This window comes from Pelodiscus sinensis, chromosome 2, assembly GCF_049634645.1.
Source record: "Pelodiscus sinensis isolate JC-2024 chromosome 2, ASM4963464v1, whole genome shotgun sequence".
NCBI classification, from domain to species: domain Eukaryota; kingdom Metazoa; phylum Chordata; order Testudines; family Trionychidae; genus Pelodiscus; species Pelodiscus sinensis.
Window position 1 is genome coordinate 217,366,016 of NC_134712.1, and position 17,699 is coordinate 217,383,714.

Below are 17,699 nucleotides of genomic sequence, written 5' to 3' on the forward strand. Positions count from 1 at the left end.
GGTGTGGACTTCAAGGCAACGGGCTACTTGTTTCCCCAACTGAGGCTTGCATAATCAAAGGATGAATGCCCATGATACAGACGCTTTCTTGGACACTTCATATGGTATTTTTCCTCAAAAATAAAATGGGAGCAGCAGCAACTGAAGACAGATCTAATTCTAAGTGCAGCAGTCAGCACAGACTGGCCTCCTTGATACTAAAATCACTACTAGATGGGATTGTACGGTTCAAGAAACTGGATATACATCAGGACAAGTTAGGATGAGGCTAAAGTAGAGGCAATTTACCAAACATAAAATATGCAACAAAATATTACCAATGTAGATTAAAATTATCTGATACAACCAACTTGAATATTAGGAGACTGAAAAAGCCTGCCACCTCCTGCCTCCAAAGGATACAGCTTTTTAAAGGCTGCCAACTATTGTACTTACTTACCTTCTTACATAGTTCCTTGTCCTTTTGTTTTTAATCATGACAATAACTCAAACTAATCATGCCTGATTTAAATGAGTGTTAAGGCAGCACTACCCACTATCACAGGAAACCACAGAAGTTAAAATAAAACAAGGCTCTCACTTTTGAAGGCTGCTGAATTTTAATCTCTTGGGAGTCAGATGCAGAATCTGATTTGGTGCCACCGGAGTTTGGTTTCTCCTTTTTTCTCTTCTGTTTCTTTTTCTTCTTTTTAGCTCCCAAATCCCCTCCAGGACTTCTGTCAGGAAATTCAGAGATGGTGAAATGAAAAAGACCAATACCACAAAACTTGAAGTACATGACAGTAAATTTAGAAAACCACCACTTCTACATTTGAAAACTAATAATACAGTAGTAAAGATATGATACAAGGGGGGAAATTCAGGATAAAGGAGTAAATGGCAGAAACATTTTCTATGTTAACTTAATCATTTGCTTTCCATTAAGTACCCTAATTTATAAGGCATTTGGGGCCTCAATTTCATTCATCTGCAAGACTTTTATTTAGCAGAAATATGAAGTGGCAATTTCTACACATAGAGCAGAAGTTTTAATGTCTTGCTGAACAATTTTATTTAGCAGGAACCTTTTGGCAGAAAAAAGGGGCCGGAAACTTCAGAGAGGGAAGAGAAATAGAGTACTGCAATATGCCCTAGCCAGGATGGGTAGGAATGGTGTCTCTAGTCTTTGTTTCTCTGGAGGTGGGTGACAAGGGAGGGATCACGTGAGGATTACATATTGTGATCCCTCCCTCTGAGGCATCTGGTATTGGCCACTGTCAGCAGACAGTATACTGGGCTAGATGGACCTTTGGTCTGACCCAGTATGTTCGTTCTTATGTACTAGAGCTAAAACTTGGCTTATGTACATCTGCAAACATAATAATTTAAGTTTCAAAACAGAACTCTGCATCGGACTACAAACACTATAATGACAAACATTAGATGAACATTTCTAATATTTCCAGCAAGGAATTATGGGTGGGATTTTCAAAAATACCTTTGGGATTTAGGAGCACAGGCTCAAGTGAAAGTTAAAGGGACTCCTCCTCCTAAATACCTTAAGTGCTTTTGAAAAATTGTAGATACTCTTGATGTTTATCAATGGTCCATTAAAGGATTTGGGAAGAATGCATTAAAAAGAAAGGATCCAACCAGAAAACACTGAGCAATTTTTCAGGGAACTTCATTCCTAACACATGATATATACCTTGCTCAAATCTCTGATAGTAATTGAGTAAAAGGAGAATTACTATTACTGGGTATAGTTTAATGGAAAACACAAGAAACACCACAAACTGCAACCTACGCTTGCTGACGCCAAGTATTTTAGCTGATGACACCATGATTGCCTTTTCCCCCCTTAAGTAGAGAAAACAATAAATTAACAAAATGACCAAATACAAGAGTAGCGTCTGTAGACACTTAGGCTATATCTAGACTGCAAGCCTCTTTCGAAAGAGGCTTTTTCGAAAGATACTTTCGAAAAAGCCTCTTTCGAAAAAGAGCGTCTAGACTGCAAGCGGAACTTTCGAAAAAGCAAGCCGCTTTTTCAAAAGAAAGCGGCGAGTGAGTCTGGATGCTCTCTTTCTAAAAAGCCCTGTTGGCATTCAAGAATGCCTTTTTTCGAAAGAGCACTTTCGAAAAAAGGCGTTCTTCCTCGTGAAATGAGGTTTACCGCCGTCGAAAGAAAAGCCACGTTCTTTTGATTTAATTTCGAAAGAACGTGGCTGTAGTCTAGACGCTGGTGAAGTTTTTTCGAAAAAAGGCTACTTTTTTCGAAAAAAACCCTGAGTCTGGACACAGCCTTAGGGAGAGCCTACCAGTGGATGGTAGTAACAGTAGACAAATGGGAAAAACAAAGAAGATCATAGAACGCAAATTGATTACTCTTCAAGAGATGTTAACAGTCAGGCAAAACCCCATCTACGTCATGGACACCACAGCAGATGTTACATGCTTTTTTGTACTGGGCAAAAGAAAAACTGTACTTATTTTATTTTTACAAGAGAAACAGCTTTGATCATGAGGGACATCAGCACACATACTAGCAGAGTGGAGAACAAGTGGATTAGCATGTGTGTTGCAATCATCACGAATGCTTATGAAAAGTATATCTGTAAAATCCATTGTCATCTCTATTGCACTCTCATTTAAAAGGTTATAGTACCCACAGTCCACAGCAATTGTATTGCTCATCACTGCTTGAGTCACTGAGAAAGCTCCACATGTCTAAACTGAATGCTGAAAGCCTATGTTTAAGAAAATACCAACCAGTTACGGTAAACACCCATCTGCATTGTAATATCATTGTTCTCTAAATCCATCCTTGTATAAAAGATCAATCTTGAGAAGCACTGAACCCCCCAACTTCACTGGAGTTCAGTGGAAGTTGCAAAAAGAGAAGGAAGGAATGCTGGAGCAGTGCTCAGCATTTCTATGATTCACATCCCAACAACTATCTGAAAGACACAGGAATGGAGAACTAGGAGTAAAGAGAGGGGATGAGAAAATGTGGAATGTTTCCTTGAGCTCTACATAAGAAATAATTATTTACCTTAACTGTGGCTGTCTGAGATGTGATGCAGATGTATATTCCTCTTAGGTACATGCATGTCCAGAGCACCATGATTGGAAAATTTTGCATAGCAGAACTTATAGAGGGGCAGAGCTTGCATTTTATGACTATAACTCCTTCCCCTGAGGCTGCATCACACTGACCCCCCTCAATCCCTTTGCACCAAACACCCAGAGACTGATGCAGAGGGAACAGAGGGCAGGTCTTGGAATACATGTCTGCATCACATCTCAAAGAACCAGTTACAGTAAGTAACCATTTCTTTTTCTTCAAGTAGATGTAGCTGTGTATTCCACATAGGTCACTCAGTAGCAGTACCCTGAGGAGGTGGGGTTCAGAGTTTATTTAAACAAGGACTGCAGGACTACCAAACTTTGGGAAGCATCTGCTTTGAATGCCACAGAAACTGTATAATGGTTTAAAAATTAGTAGTCCTGTAGCACCTTAGAGACTAATTTATATATACATATAGATAGTATAGGGATATAGATAGGGATGTTCAGCTGATTAATCTAAATTTATCGAATAGTCGATGGAATTTCCATTTATTACTTGATTAGTTAATAAGGGCACCTCCACCTTTGAAATGTAGCAAGAGCCCTGCTGGCTCTTGCTACATTTCAAAGGTGGAAGCACCACAGGGAGCACGGGGCGAGCAAGGGACTCAAGCAGGGGCTCCTGCTTCAGTCCCCCGCTTGCCCTGTGCTTCCTGAGGTGCTTCTGCTTTTGAAATGTAGCAAGAGCCCTGTTCTTGCAACATTTCAAAGGTGAAAGCACCGCCAGTTCCTCGCTGCACTCCTGCCTCCACCCATGGAGACAGTGCTGGGGGGGGGGGGGGGAAACTGGCTTTTAAGCTAACCTCCCCCCAGCACCAGCTCCTGCTCTCCCCCCACCTTGCTGCCTCTCTCTGATAGAGGCAGTGGGGAGGAGGGGGAAGCAACTAGTCAAATCACTAGGGCTACGTCTACACTGGCATGATTTTCCAAAAATGCTTTTAACGGAAAACTTTTTAACGGAAAAAAGCACTTTTTGCGGAAAAGTGTCTGTGGCAAATCTAGACGCGGTTTTTCGCAAAAAAGCCCCGATCGCCATTTTCGCGATCGGGGCTTTTTTGCAGAAAACACTACTGTGCTGTTTACACTGGCCCTTTTGCGCAAAAGTCTTTCGGAAAAAGACTTTTGCCCAAACAGGAGCAGCATAGTATTTCCGGAAAATCACTAACGATCTTACATGAGATCGTCCGTGCTTTTCCGGAAATTCAAGCGGCCAGTGTAGACAGCTGGCAAGTTTTTCCGCAAAATCAACTTGCCAGTCTAGACACAGCCTAGTTGATTAGTCACTTATATCCCTAATAAATAGATAAATAGTATCATGAGCTTTCTCAGTTACTTAGATTACCACCACCTTATAGTGGACACCTACCAACTGTTATTATTACCAACATACCTCTAGCTTCCATCCAGGACATATCACACAAACAATTGTTTACAGCCAGGCCCTAAGATGCAACTGGATTTACTACAATCCCATAGACAGACACCAACACCCACAGGACCTTTATCAAGCATTCTTAAAAATTAAATCTTCACTTCCCTATGTGGGTAAGCCGATTGACAGAGCTAGATTAGTACCCAGGTATCTGCTTCTTCAAGACAGGCTCAACAAGGACATCTGAGGAAGTGGGCTTTGCCCACAAAAGCTCATGATACTATATATTTGTTTTTGTTAGTTTCTAAGGTGCCACAGGACTATTTGTTGTTTTTAAAGTTACAGACTAACACAGCTACCCCTCAGACTTTTATTGCATAATGGTTTATGAATGACCACGTGACAACCCCGCAAAACTACTATATATTTTGAAGAGTTTGTTTGTTTGTACAAAATAAAAGTCGCACTTTGCGATTACTTATAGATACCAAATTTTGTATAAAAAAATCCTGCCACTGAAATTAGCTGAATGTACTACATTTTATGCCAGAATATGCTGGGTGAAAGGTTTAAATCAATGTTTCTCAAAGTGGCCCGTGGACTCAATCTGAGAAAGCTGCAGGTTGCTTTGATTTGTTCACTTATTGGATTCACAGCCATGGAGCCTCATGGATCCCATTGGCTGCAGTTCACCAGTATAAAAAAAGCTGGTGTCGGCATCAGCCTTGTTAGTACAAGACTCAATGGATGTCTCAAGGCCAGAAACGAAGTCAATGGTGCAGGGTCTCTGCCTCCCTGCTAGGCACATACTGAGAAACTGGACTAGCCTTGTGCTGGCTCACACTCTTCCTAGGGGAGATGGAAGAGTCCCCACAAGACCTGGAACAGTCCACTTGGTCTTATGAAACCTTTTCCTTAGCACACTTAATAGGGAGCGGTTCCTCCAATCTCTTTGGAGAAGTACCTACTTCAGAGTACAAAGTGGCAGCACTCTCAGAACCTGAGGGTGACCTCTGATCCAGCAAGGGCCTCAGGGCTGAAGCAGGCTATGGAGGTTTGCATGAAGGTCCCTAGCCATCTGAGCTCATTTCATGAACAATCTACAGGTAATACACCATTCCTTGATTTGGGCCTCATCAAGCACAGCAAGTACCATGTGAGGGGATCGCTGCTGAGGACTGCTTTGCCATATAACATACAATGTAAATCCCAGAGAAGATACTTAACTAAGTGCAACTAACATTAACTTAACACTAAGGGCCTATTAATTATATGCAATTAGAAAAACAAACTAAAATAGCGAGAGGTTATGAAGTTAAAGATCACACAGAGCTTTGACTCCAGTTACAGGTGGTAAGAAGGAACTGACCCAGGTCAGGGCAGCACCCTCACCACAGGAAGCCAGGGGAGAGGCTACGGCCACAAGGTACTAGCCCAGCCCCTTTACAGGTACTCCTAGGAAAAATTCTCCATCAACAGTGTCCTGACCATGCACACATACAATGTAATACACACCTGCATCTACTCAAAGAAGCAGCACTAGTTTGAGCTGGATATGTGAGGCACAGAGAATTTTTAGTTCTTGAATCGTGCTTATAATTGTCTAGACTGTTGCAGGTTAAGAGATGTACTTGTTTAAAAGAATCCCGCTTAAAATTATTTAATAGGCCTGGGTGCTTAGTTGCTGATATACAGGGCTCGACAAATCACTGAATCTACTCGCCCGTGGCAAGTAGATTTCAGCCAGTCACCCCGTTCACTGGCAGTGCGCAAATGCGCAATGCGGGTCTTGCACATGCGCAGTGTGGGGCTGGCAAGTAGGCTTTGCCGCTGTTTGTCAAGCCCTGCTGATATGTGTATGATATAATGCAAGAACAGTCCCAAAGCACCACACAGAAATTATAATGAGTCAGATGAAATATGTGCAAGTAGACCTAACTTTTCAATGACTTCACAAACTATAGCAAAAGCAAAAGATGTGAGTGTCTTACAGTTTAAAAAAATTAAGTCATTTTCTGTATTGTTTATGTGAAGAAACACATTTAACTAAATCTTGTTTCTATTGGATTGATCTTTTACACAGTTTCTTACTTAACACAGAAGAATGATGCTACATGTGGAACCTCTCTAGTCCAGCACCCTCAGGACTTGACTGGTTCCAAACCAGGGAATTTGCCGGATCATGGGAGGTCAATATTGTCTAGCAGCATTACCAACACTTCCACTGCTTACTGGGTTCTTAGAAAACATTTAGGATACTTCTAGACTGTCCTCTCTTGCACAAGAAAAAATGCAAATAAGGTGAAGCGGTGAATATCGCCACACCTCATCTGCATGCTTAATGAGCTGCTATTTTGCGCAAGGGGCTTTTGCGCGAAAAGGAGCTGGGTAGACGGCTCCTTTTTGCACAAAACCCCCTCTTGCGCAAGAGCCATCTTTCCTGGAAAAAAAACCAGCTCCTTTTTGCGCGAAAGCCCCTTGTGCAAAAATGGCAGTTCATTACGTATGCAAATGAGGTGTGGCGATATTCACCGCTTCACCTCATTTGCATATTTTCTTGCTCAAAAAAGGGCAGTGTAGACATAGCCTTAGGGGTAAATTAGAGCTAAATAAACTGGTACAGATGGGGAAAGACTGATACAGAGGCAGCAGTGTGGGATGGCAAGCAACTTCCCAAGAGCCAGGTGTAGCCATGTGGTAGTTTGGGTTATCGATTACCTGTTTACAAGGTGACACTCTTACATCCTTAAAGGTCAATGTTTTATTTAGTTTAGCTAAACAATGAAATGACTACACTTCAAAAAAATGTCACTTTGATAATAATGGGGAAAAAACTGGAACTTTGCTAAGTCTTACTAATGTTCTCCCTGTGAAACCATTTTTATGCCAGGATATTCAAATTGTTTTTTGGCCAGGAGAAGCTTGCTTTTTTTTCCGTCTTACGCATGTGTGACTCTGTATGAAAAGATAGACAGCTGAGAATAATACCTTACATTTTAGTGGAGTTCAGAACCATGTTTTCAAAAATTCTTTTCATTTTGTTTATTATTTCAGCTGATCAGCAACATTAAAAGTGCTAACATATTTTGTTTGAATAATTCCCCTCTTACCATTTTTAAAGTATGCCTCTTCTCAAATCTCAGTTACAGAATCACAACCTTCAATTTTAGATGTTCACAATACTTGTTACAAAAGAAATATTTTTTTCCTCTTTGACAACGTGTCCAGGCAACAGAAATATTCAAAAGCAGGGATGCCCTGTAGAGTCAGCAGCTTATATCAGCCTTTCATTGCTGTTACATTTCACAGAATATGAAACATTTTAAAAGACAAATCTATTTGTCCTTCACATCACTTTTCTTTAGGCATGTTTTCAGCAGAAAAATCCAGCAGTGGTCAGCAACATGTGTTGACTATGGAGACAAGTTAGAAACAGTGACTATGCAGAATTGAGGGCAAAAGCAATCCCAGACAAGCATCCACCTTCAACAAGTCCAGCATCCAAATCACATTCACATTGTAGTAATTATGTATAGGCATAAGAAAGAAGAATTTCCTAAAAGGTAGAAGTTCAAATGGCATGCTACACACACAACATGCTTGTACATGAACTAGGCATGTTAAATATCAGTTAATTGAATAGTTGATTAACCTCATGAATTCTTATCTGTTATTCGATTTCTCTATAGTCTCTTGCCCCACTCCCAAGTAGTCCCCTGCCACTCCATGCTGCTGTCTCCGTAACTCCCACTGTGGCTCTGCATTTAAAGTGTATTAGGAGCCAGGTGGACAGGCAGCCTGCGAGCTGTATCAGAGGCATCAGCACACGATGCCAGGCAAGAACGGGTCCGCGAGGGGAGCCAGTTTAAAAACCAGCTCCCATCACGGACTGGCTCCCTGTTTCCCCATGCTACTGCCTCGGATACAGAGGCAATAGCATAGGGTGGCAGCAGCCCCTGTCCGGAGGGGGGGGAGGGGGAACGACAACTGAGCTCCCGGAACTGGTGCGAGCCAGAACTGAGCCAGGCTGCCTATCCACCTGATTCCTAATACCCTCACTGCAGCTCTGCATTTAAAGTGCAAGTCCTGGATCTGGCCCGAGACAGAACTGAGCCTGGCTGCTGGCCAGCCTGCTAACAAATTTTCTGGATTGGGCAGAGGGAGGGAATGCATGTAATCTATAGCATTAACCAATAAGCTTTTGCTCCTTAGTTGATCAGTTATTCCCTAACATGAACAGTTGGTTATTTACAAATCATGTGTACCTATCCAATTTCTGTAGTCTCCCAAGGTTTAATTCTGAACCATTCAACTGAGACATCAATTAGGATGGGCTGCAGGGGACAGATACACCCTTCCAAGGTTTTTGCACTTGCTTGAAGTTCCATAGGCTACAGAGCCAGGCAGCCTACTCAAGCAGTGGTCCTGTCCATCAGAGCACTGTTCCCACTACATAGTTGCAACAGAAGTGGAATTTGATCTAGGTGCCTCTCCATCCTACACCTGCATAGTCAAAAACAAGATATAACTGCGTGGGAAAGTGCATATATAAAGTGTATTCCCACACAGGAAGGGGAATAAATAATTCTGGTGTAAGACACCTTTAACTACATCCACATATGGGGATGTACCAGCATATCAGTTTAGAAAAATGGTATCTATAAACTAGTGTTCCCTCTAAGCTGCAGGGCAGCACAGCTTCACAGGTGAAATCCATCCCACCCTGGCAGTCAGCTCTGTGCACTGAGCCCTGAGCCTCTGACTGGATGGGGCTGATTAATCACCTGTGAAGCTGTGCAGCTTAGAGGGAACACTGTCCATGACCAAAATATTTATACTGCTACAAAAATAATATGTAGATGAGGCCTTATTTAAGGTAAAAGCAGAGTTAAGAGATCTGGCTCTGACCCAAAACAGACTAACTTTGCCATAAAAACAGACTCCATGTATGACCTTGGATAAGTTATTTATGCCTACTTTTTTACAAATGTCTACAACAGTTACACATACAAATCTAATTCCACCCATGCATTCCTTTCTACTTGTACATGCACATCTGCTGTTTTGCATGAGTGTAAAAAAGTGTATACATTTTTAAAAGAGTGGGTCTTAGCTTCTCTGAGCTTCTGTTTCATCCATTCTCTGAGAAACGGGGATATTTACTTTCCTTAAGTTGCTGTTGAGAAGCTTAATTCATGAAAGCTTTCAGATTCTCAGATGGAAGAGGATATAGAAGTGCTAAGTATTTTTACAGAATATTCCCAGTGAGACAATTTCTGTTTCCCTCTTGTCTGAATGGATCTTTCCCAAATCACATCATTGAATGTTATTTTAAATGATATTGCTGAACCCCCATTCTCGCTTCAATAAAACCAACTCTATTTAAAAATTGCCACTATTCATAAATTTATGTTTAAAATATCTGAACTTCAGAAACAAGCCCATCTTCCAAATGTTGACAGTCATTTTCACTGCTGAGGTCTATACCTGCATTGCTTTTCCAAACAGTGGTTTTGGGCTCTGCATCAGCCAATAATAGGGTACAAAATCATTTTTTGAGGGGGCTGCAAATTTTTTTAATCTCATTATATAAGCCTAAATTCAGATCATATGCAAATGGATGTGATTTCATGGAACTGAAGATTTATAATATTTATACCAGAACTATATTTGATTTAGAGTTTATATATTTGAAAAAAAATAAAGATTCTTGGACTTTCCCTTTTCCCATAACTAGGGATGTTAACTATCATTTACATGTAAATGTGTAACCGCTGGAAATTCTAGTGGTTACACATTTACATGCATGAGGAGCCGGCGAGAGACAGTGCTTGTGGGGAGCCTGCTTTTAAGTCAATTCTCCCCAACACCGGCTCCTGCCTGCTCCTCCCTGTGCTGCTGCTTCTGTGGAGGGGGAGACGACTCTTCGGAAACCAGTACACGTGGGGAGCCTTAAAAGCTGGCTCTCCACACATGCTGGCTCTGTGAGAGCCATATGTCCCCCCACCCCACCACCCACTACCTCTGGGGCCGGGGAGTGCATGTAGTCAATATGATTAATCAAAAGCCCAGGCTTATTGGTTAATCGTGTAATTAACTATATGCTAACATCCCTAATCATAACTATTTCAAGAGAGAAAATATTTTGAATCAGAAACCCTCCTTTAATGTTTACTGTGAGAAGCAAAACAAAATTAAACAAAAGCCTCACTGGTATGGTCCCTGACTGAGGAGGAAAAAGACACTCCCCATGTTTCCCTTGCACACCAGAGACCGGGGGGCCCAGGTTAGTAGAAGTTGTGTGTTCCAGCCCTGTGGGAGGACAGCAGAGGGGCTGGAGTGCCATTGGCAGCTCCCCAATGCTGGGAGGAAGCCCCAAGCTTTGGGGGCTGGATTCAGGCAAGCAGGGTCCTGCATCTGCCCCACCCCCATACACACCTTGGGTTCCCCACCCCTTTATTAGAGTGTTTAAAAAAATCTGAAAAGCATTTCAATATTGAAATTTACAATCTTTGTGAACTTCTCTATTGAAAAATCTCTGTGCCCTTTATACAGAATTCCTATGCAAAGAGCCATTGATAATAGACTAAAAAGCCTTACAGAGAAAGGGCAATGAGAGGGTGGGGTCAAATACATTATTTGAAAAACACAACCTTAATTTATTTATTCCCATTTTAAACTATATGTCTTAATGGAGCCGTTTTATATAAACACTCTTTTCCTATGAAGTGGAACAGAGTGCAGCAGACAGCAAACTAACAGGAACAAATTTCAGAGATGAGGAGAGTAAGGAGACAAGCACATATGACTCACACAATATACATAAATCTTGCATCCTGAAAATGGGACCAGATGTGTAGGGCACAGACACTTGAATCCCAGAGAGTGCTGTATTATTTTCCATTGAATATTTATACTGTCTTCTGCTGTCCACAGCACACTAAAACACAAAAAAACCACTGTCACCATGCCACAGAGTTGTTTATGGTCAACAGTATATGATCCAATGTAAAATGTCAAGCTACAGTTTGAAGAAGTCATTTAATTTACATAGCATTCACACCAAAGACTGCCACATGATAAACAATACCCCTCCCTATTAGAAAAGTGAAGCCTGAGACAGAATAAAATATTCATTACCACTAATGCAGACTATTCCAAACTCAGCAAGACACTTGACCATATTTTAAAGCACCAAGCTAGCTTGTAAATACTCTAGAGCACAGCTGTGTAATAATAACTAATCTGAAATCTTAAAGCAAATTTAGAGTAAAATCAAAAGAAAAAAACATCATAATAGGAGGAAGGAGGGTATGTGTGTGGGAATATTGAATTTTCCAGTTCTGGAGCAGAATGCTAAGATGCAGTTATGTTTTGCTGTAATCTAGATAATGAGATTCCAGGATTGTCATTTAGAATCCTATAAATTCTGTAGAGTCAGTGTGACACTATGGAAACAGCTACAAGCATGGCTGTTAGCCCATTTTGTTCAGAATATCACCAGCTTCAATCACTGGGATTCATGGTATTTACTGTCCAATTTTTCAGTTCTCAGCCATGTTGACTTTACAAATTACATTCAAGGGACAGTAAGGCATGTATCTATGTCATGCCAGGAATCCTGGACCTTTGTGATATCTGAGGTAAATCAACCAACCATCACCCATACATTCAAATAAGGTGTAGAGTAGCACTGTCATTGGCTGAGTGACATTGCACAGATGGTGAATTACTTGGCTCAACTGCCACAATTCTTCAAAACGACCCACACAACAGCAAGCACAATCAGCATACACAATAACCCCAAAATGTATGCAGAACCTCACAACATACACCCGTCATTCACCACCCACATAAATCACCCAGCACAACACAACCTATATACAAATCAACACAACTACCCTAAACATTGCTTTGAAGCCTAGAATGCCTATTGAATCACAGAGGCAAAGGAGGCAAAGAAAATAACTACAAGCTTGGCTGAGAACTCTGTTTAGAGTATCTTCAGGTTTAATTATCACTTTCTAATACAATCCAATTGTTAAGTTCTGAGCAATTTTCAGTTTTTACATACATAACTTAAAAAATTACACCTAGGCAATAGCATGGGCTTTCAGTTACTAGTTTCTGAAATGGCTTTTCACTATAATATCTGTTGGAATATTTGACTGTATACCTCAATTGACAAAAGGGCCAACCTTACACAATATTTCCCATTATTAGCAGATACTGTGCTAAAAATGATGTGAAAACACAGCAGTAAATCAGAATTTCATACCTGACTTTATTGTATTGTAAGTCCTATGAAGTTAATGACATCCATCATTTGTTTGTTATACAGAAGTGATCCAGTCACTCACTTTTTGTTATCCTTTCTAGTATGTGAAAGTATGCTATTTTTCATCTATTGCTCACCCATTAAAAACTAGCTTCTGTGGAAAATTCATAATACCTAACAGACTGTGTAGAGAATCATGGAGGGCCATATTACTTCTCAATTAAAGACTGGAAGTACCGCTGCAAGTTAAGTATCAACACATAGGGGTATGTAATCCTATCCTTGCTCCTACTTAAACGTTGGTTCTTGCACTCAGTATACCTATTAAATGCCTAGTTAAATGGCTTGGAAGGCTAGGCTTCTACTATAGGGCTGATACAGATCAATCAAGGCTGAACCATCCATATCTGGGACTCTCCCGTCCAGCAACATCCATGGTCTGGCAGGGCCATGGATGTTGCTGGACCAAAGAGCCCTGAAGGTAGGAGCAGGAGCCAGCTGAGAGAAGTGGGGGCACTGGGGAGCCCCGGCTGGGCCAGCAGCAGCTGGGCCAAACAGTAGATGGGGAACTCCCAATCTGGCTGAGGAACCTCTGGTATCAAAGGGGCTAGATGCCAACTGGGGAGCTCCCACACTCCCTGGGGAAACCTGATGTCAGCTGGGCCAGGGAGTCCCAGCCTGAGCCAGCGAACCCCCAGCTGCAGCAGGGCTGCCAGCGGCAGGTGACCTGGCCAAGGAACCCCAGGAAACCCCTTTTGGCAGCAGGGCTGCCAAGTTTTCCCGGTTGGGGGATCCCCAGCGGCAGCGGGATGCCCCCAGCCAGGAATCCCGGGGACCCTGGGGCAGCGGGAGGCAGCAGGATGGAGAGCACCTCCTGGGCCAGTGTTAGCAGGGCTGTGGCAAGGCAGGAAGCCCCAGGAAGAAGAGCCCAGGAGCGGGGCAGCCAGCAGGGGAGCACTGACCTCCCCATGTCCAGCAAACTCTCTGGTTTGGCACAGTTCAGGGCCCAAGGGTGCTAGACCAAGGAGGTCCAACCTGTAGTAAAAACAGAAGACAAGAAGAGAACTTGGACCACAGACATTAAGTTACCAAGCATGAATTCTAAATAAGCATTAGCAGGCTACTGAACTGGCTCCGAATGTCAGCGTGATCCACTGGTGACAATAATGTATCATCGTACTCTATTTTCAGCTATATTAATTTCAGGTACTTAGAATTATGAAATGCTGGAATTTTCTTTCGAATAAACAATATTAAAACTCCAAGGTAGGATAGCACAATTTCTCCCTTTTTTAATATTCCAAATATATATTACTATAATTATTTTTAACACTGCTATTTTAGTATGCGTGGCATGACTGCACTGAGGAAGTGGAAGTACAAGAAAAACTGGAGTCTGTCTTTCTAAATCTTAAATTAAAGTTTTTTTACGTGCTACTTAAGGTACAGAGAATACTGTTGCCAAGGAAGCCCTGAGGTCAGTAGATAAACAGCTGACAAATATTTTACATTCTCAACCATAAATCACCTACAGAAATGCTGTCTACCAAACGAAGAAGAAATTAATGACTAAGAAAATATTTATATAGTTTACCAGTTAACCTCTATCTTAGGTCACTATGGTCACCCCTCCTTGCAACAGTATTTTCTCCTTGCCAACATATTTCTAACCCAAAAGATAAGACTGTAAATTTAAATGTAATTAACTCTTAAAACATGCCCCCTCAAATCCATAAGTGGCCTTTTATGGTCACATCAAGCCTCACTGAAGTCACTAGGACTCTGAGCAGTTATGAGGAGCTTGCACATTTGGATCCCAGTGCAAGATGAGGGCTGTACACAAGTAGACTGGCTATCTTGATTCTTGTCCAGAAATTGGAGACAAAGTCTAATCAATGGTAAGAGGAGTTTTTAGAAAATGATTAAGAATAATGAGAAAGGACTACTACTAAAATATATTTCCTGTATTAATGACTTGAGACAAAATTTACTCCCTACTCCAATTACAGGTGGATTTATACATGTTTCTTTTTGAACAGCAGATGGTGTTAACAAAAAGGAATATTTTCATTTAGTCAATGACAAGACCGAGGTAGATAATTTAAGAGTCCTGAAAATAGCTTCATATTTGCACCCTAGGGTCTATTATGATCATTCAGCGATCTGCCTATTTGCCATTCATTTGAAAGCCATAAAACAAAAGACTTAGGGAGAAAATATGGACACTTCTTTAACTCCACAGAAATGCATTGAATTAGAAGAGCTTTCTAGAGGCCCCAAGTAGAAAAGCCATGGCAAATAAAAACACAGTAGTGGCTATCCCATTCCTCCCTAGATCAGTGGGCATTCAATGCCACCTTTTATTCCACTCTTTCTTTCACAGGGCTGGCTGGTCTATGGATGGGGAAATGTTTGTGGTATCTCAGGTCCCACTATAGACTGATATTGATTTTTAATGGGGGGATCACGTGTAGGTATGGATTGGCCAGTATTTGACCTCCTTCCCCTCAAGGGTTATCCTAGGGACAATGCGCCTCTTTAGAGCCATGCTTCTGGCTACACCCTCTCTACCGAAGGCCTCCTCCTGCTGGAAAGAACCACCTCTCCCCTCGCCGGGCGAGTCGGGGCTCGCAGACAGACAAAAACCGGCAGCAGCTCAGCTAACTCAAGAGACGCTGCCGCCAGCTGCAAACAGGGCGCTCTCCAAGCACATGCCCTTCACGCCTCGGCTAAGGGAGCAGAACCCATCTCCCGCCCAGAGGCTCGGCCGGCCGGCCGGCCCCAGAGGAAGCTGGTGGGTGCGGGCAGCTCACACGCCGGCGCTGCAGCGAGCATCTCCCAGCAGGGCAGCGCCGGGCGGCTGGGCACCGATGCCTGTCAGCTCCATGGAGGCCCCGCAGCGCGGGACCTGCCCGCTGACACCTCCCCGCCCCCTGCAGGCAGGCCCCGCTTCATGCGAGCAGGAGCCGCGGCGCGAACGGCTGCCTCTCCCTCCCCGCGCGCGGCACCACAGCCAGCCGACCCCGCGCTGCTCCAGCCCGCCAGCCGGACGCGCCCCAGGGCCTCTCCGCACCTAGGCCGCCGGGCCCCGGGCTGCCTTCCCCGCCCGCCGGAGCACCCCGGGCCCGGCGCTGCAAGGAGCCCAGCGCGCCTCCTCGCCTCCGCACCCGGGCCAGTCCTGCAGCCGAGGCCGGACGCGCCGACCGGCTCAGCCGCGGGAGCTGCCGCCTACCCTTTGGCGTGTTCGGCCTCCTCCTCATTGTCGCCGTCGATGCCGCAGGTGTCCTGGTCATCCAGCTCCAGGCTCTGCTGGCTGGCCGCAGACTCGCTGTCCTCCGCCATCACGGGGGAAGGAGGGCGGGGAGGAGGGACTGGAAGCCTATGAAAGGAACCGGGGCGCAGCGGCAGAGGCGGCCCGGAGGAGCTCCCTCTAGCTGCTGTCCTCCCCCTGCTCGGGGAGCCGGAGCCCCCGGCCCGCCTGCCGCCCCCACCCTTTTGGCCGGCAGGTAAATGCCGTACGAGCCCTGCTGCCTCATGGAGCCCACAAAAGGTGCCACGTCCCAAATGGCTGATTCACCCGGCTCAGCCCCAGGAGCCGGACCCAGGTCTCTGCCAGCTGGAGGGCGGACGGCAGCCAAACTCCAAGCTGACAGCATCACACGCCTCCAAACTGCCGAGAAAGAGGGGAATCCGGGCCTGGAGGTTCGCCACCAGCCCGGCTCTACCTGCCCTCAGTACACCGAAGGGGCTGAAGGCAAGGTTACAGCTGGCTACCCCGTTTGAGATGTACCAGCCGGACAGTCAGCCTGGCCAGCATTCTGCTCCTATGGAGCACATTTGCAAATGTGACATTTGGGGTTCATCCAGGCCAGGAAGGGGTCTGGTCATCATCTTGTGATTTATTGCATCTTGAGTCTAAAGCTCTGAGCCTAGAGCCTGCCTGGCTTTGCCAACACGATTACTCTGTGCAAGCTGACCTTTTCCAGCCCTGAATTTGTCCCCTATCTCCAATCGTCATACTGCAGTAACTAGTCCCTGGACTAGTCTCTAGTGACTGGACCCTCACAGAAAAAGAGTTCAGTGCCTCTGCAGAGACAGTAAAATGCTCCAAGCTGTTAGCATTATAGAAACCCACATTCCTTTGTCCAGGACAAGTCTGTTTATAACCTTTACCTAAGCTAGACTGTTTGCTTATATGGGTGTTTAGAAATATCATACAGAAGGAGTTCATAACTTCACATATAAAGTTAACACCAGTACAGTATTTGGCAATGATTTTAATAACCAGTGTGAGTTATTAGCTTTCATATCATACCTTAAACAGTGTTGAGTGTAGTGAGTTGGTTGATTCTGATAAGAGACAATGTGCCTTATGTCACAGCAGGATTGGAGTCTAGCTGCCTATAACCACCCAAGAAGTGCCCCGATACCTAGGTGATATACCTTCTACTATGGCTTAGTGCTATCAGTATGTGTCTCATGAATTTTATGTGTATGTTCTGTGTTAATACTATCAACCTAGATACCCGTAAACTAAACTGAAAGACTTTAGTAAGAATCAAGCATTTCAGTCCTCAGGAAACTAAGGCTACGTCTACACTGGCCCCTTTTTCGAAAGGGGCATGCTAATTTTGAAAGTCAGAATAGGGAAGTCAGTTGAAAACAAAACTGTGTTGGTTATTGTGTTACTCGAGTTAACTATAATAAATGGTTTCAGATGCCAATTAGCCAGCTAAATTTAAGAGGATTACAAAATGCGGACACCAAAATCTGTATCTATCACCGGTGATCCCTTTAAGTGGTCATTGGTTTGTGGCACATAAATAAATACTGACACTTTTAAGTAAAATTTAAACCACAACTATATTAACATGGATAACAAACAAGCAACAAAGGTTAAAAGACGCACACAAAATAATATATAACATAGTCTAGACA

At 43.4% G+C, this 17,699-nt stretch overlaps 1 protein-coding gene across 5 annotated transcripts in view; it reads right to left on the minus strand.

The window, feature by feature from the left end:
* The window catches only part of NMT2 (N-myristoyltransferase 2), a 53,492-nt gene extending 37,362 nt beyond the window's left edge, over nt 1-16,130 (minus strand). For 2 of the 5 annotated variants that reach the window (XM_075922442.1, XM_075922437.1), the window contains exons 1-2: nt 15,994-16,127; nt 581-716 (exon numbers count right to left, since the gene is read on the minus strand). In XM_075922442.1, coding sequence (XP_075778557.1) covers nt 581-716; nt 15,994-16,103 — 246 coding nt within the window. In that variant the 5' untranslated portion in view covers nt 16,104-16,127. Of the gene's footprint in view, nt 1-580; nt 717-11,296; nt 11,424-13,723; nt 13,797-15,993 lie in introns of all 5 variants that reach the window. The other 3 variants (XM_075922441.1, XM_075922440.1, XM_075922443.1) reach the window with 3 other exon arrangements.
* Nucleotides 16,131-17,699: the final 1,569 nt, after the last annotated feature.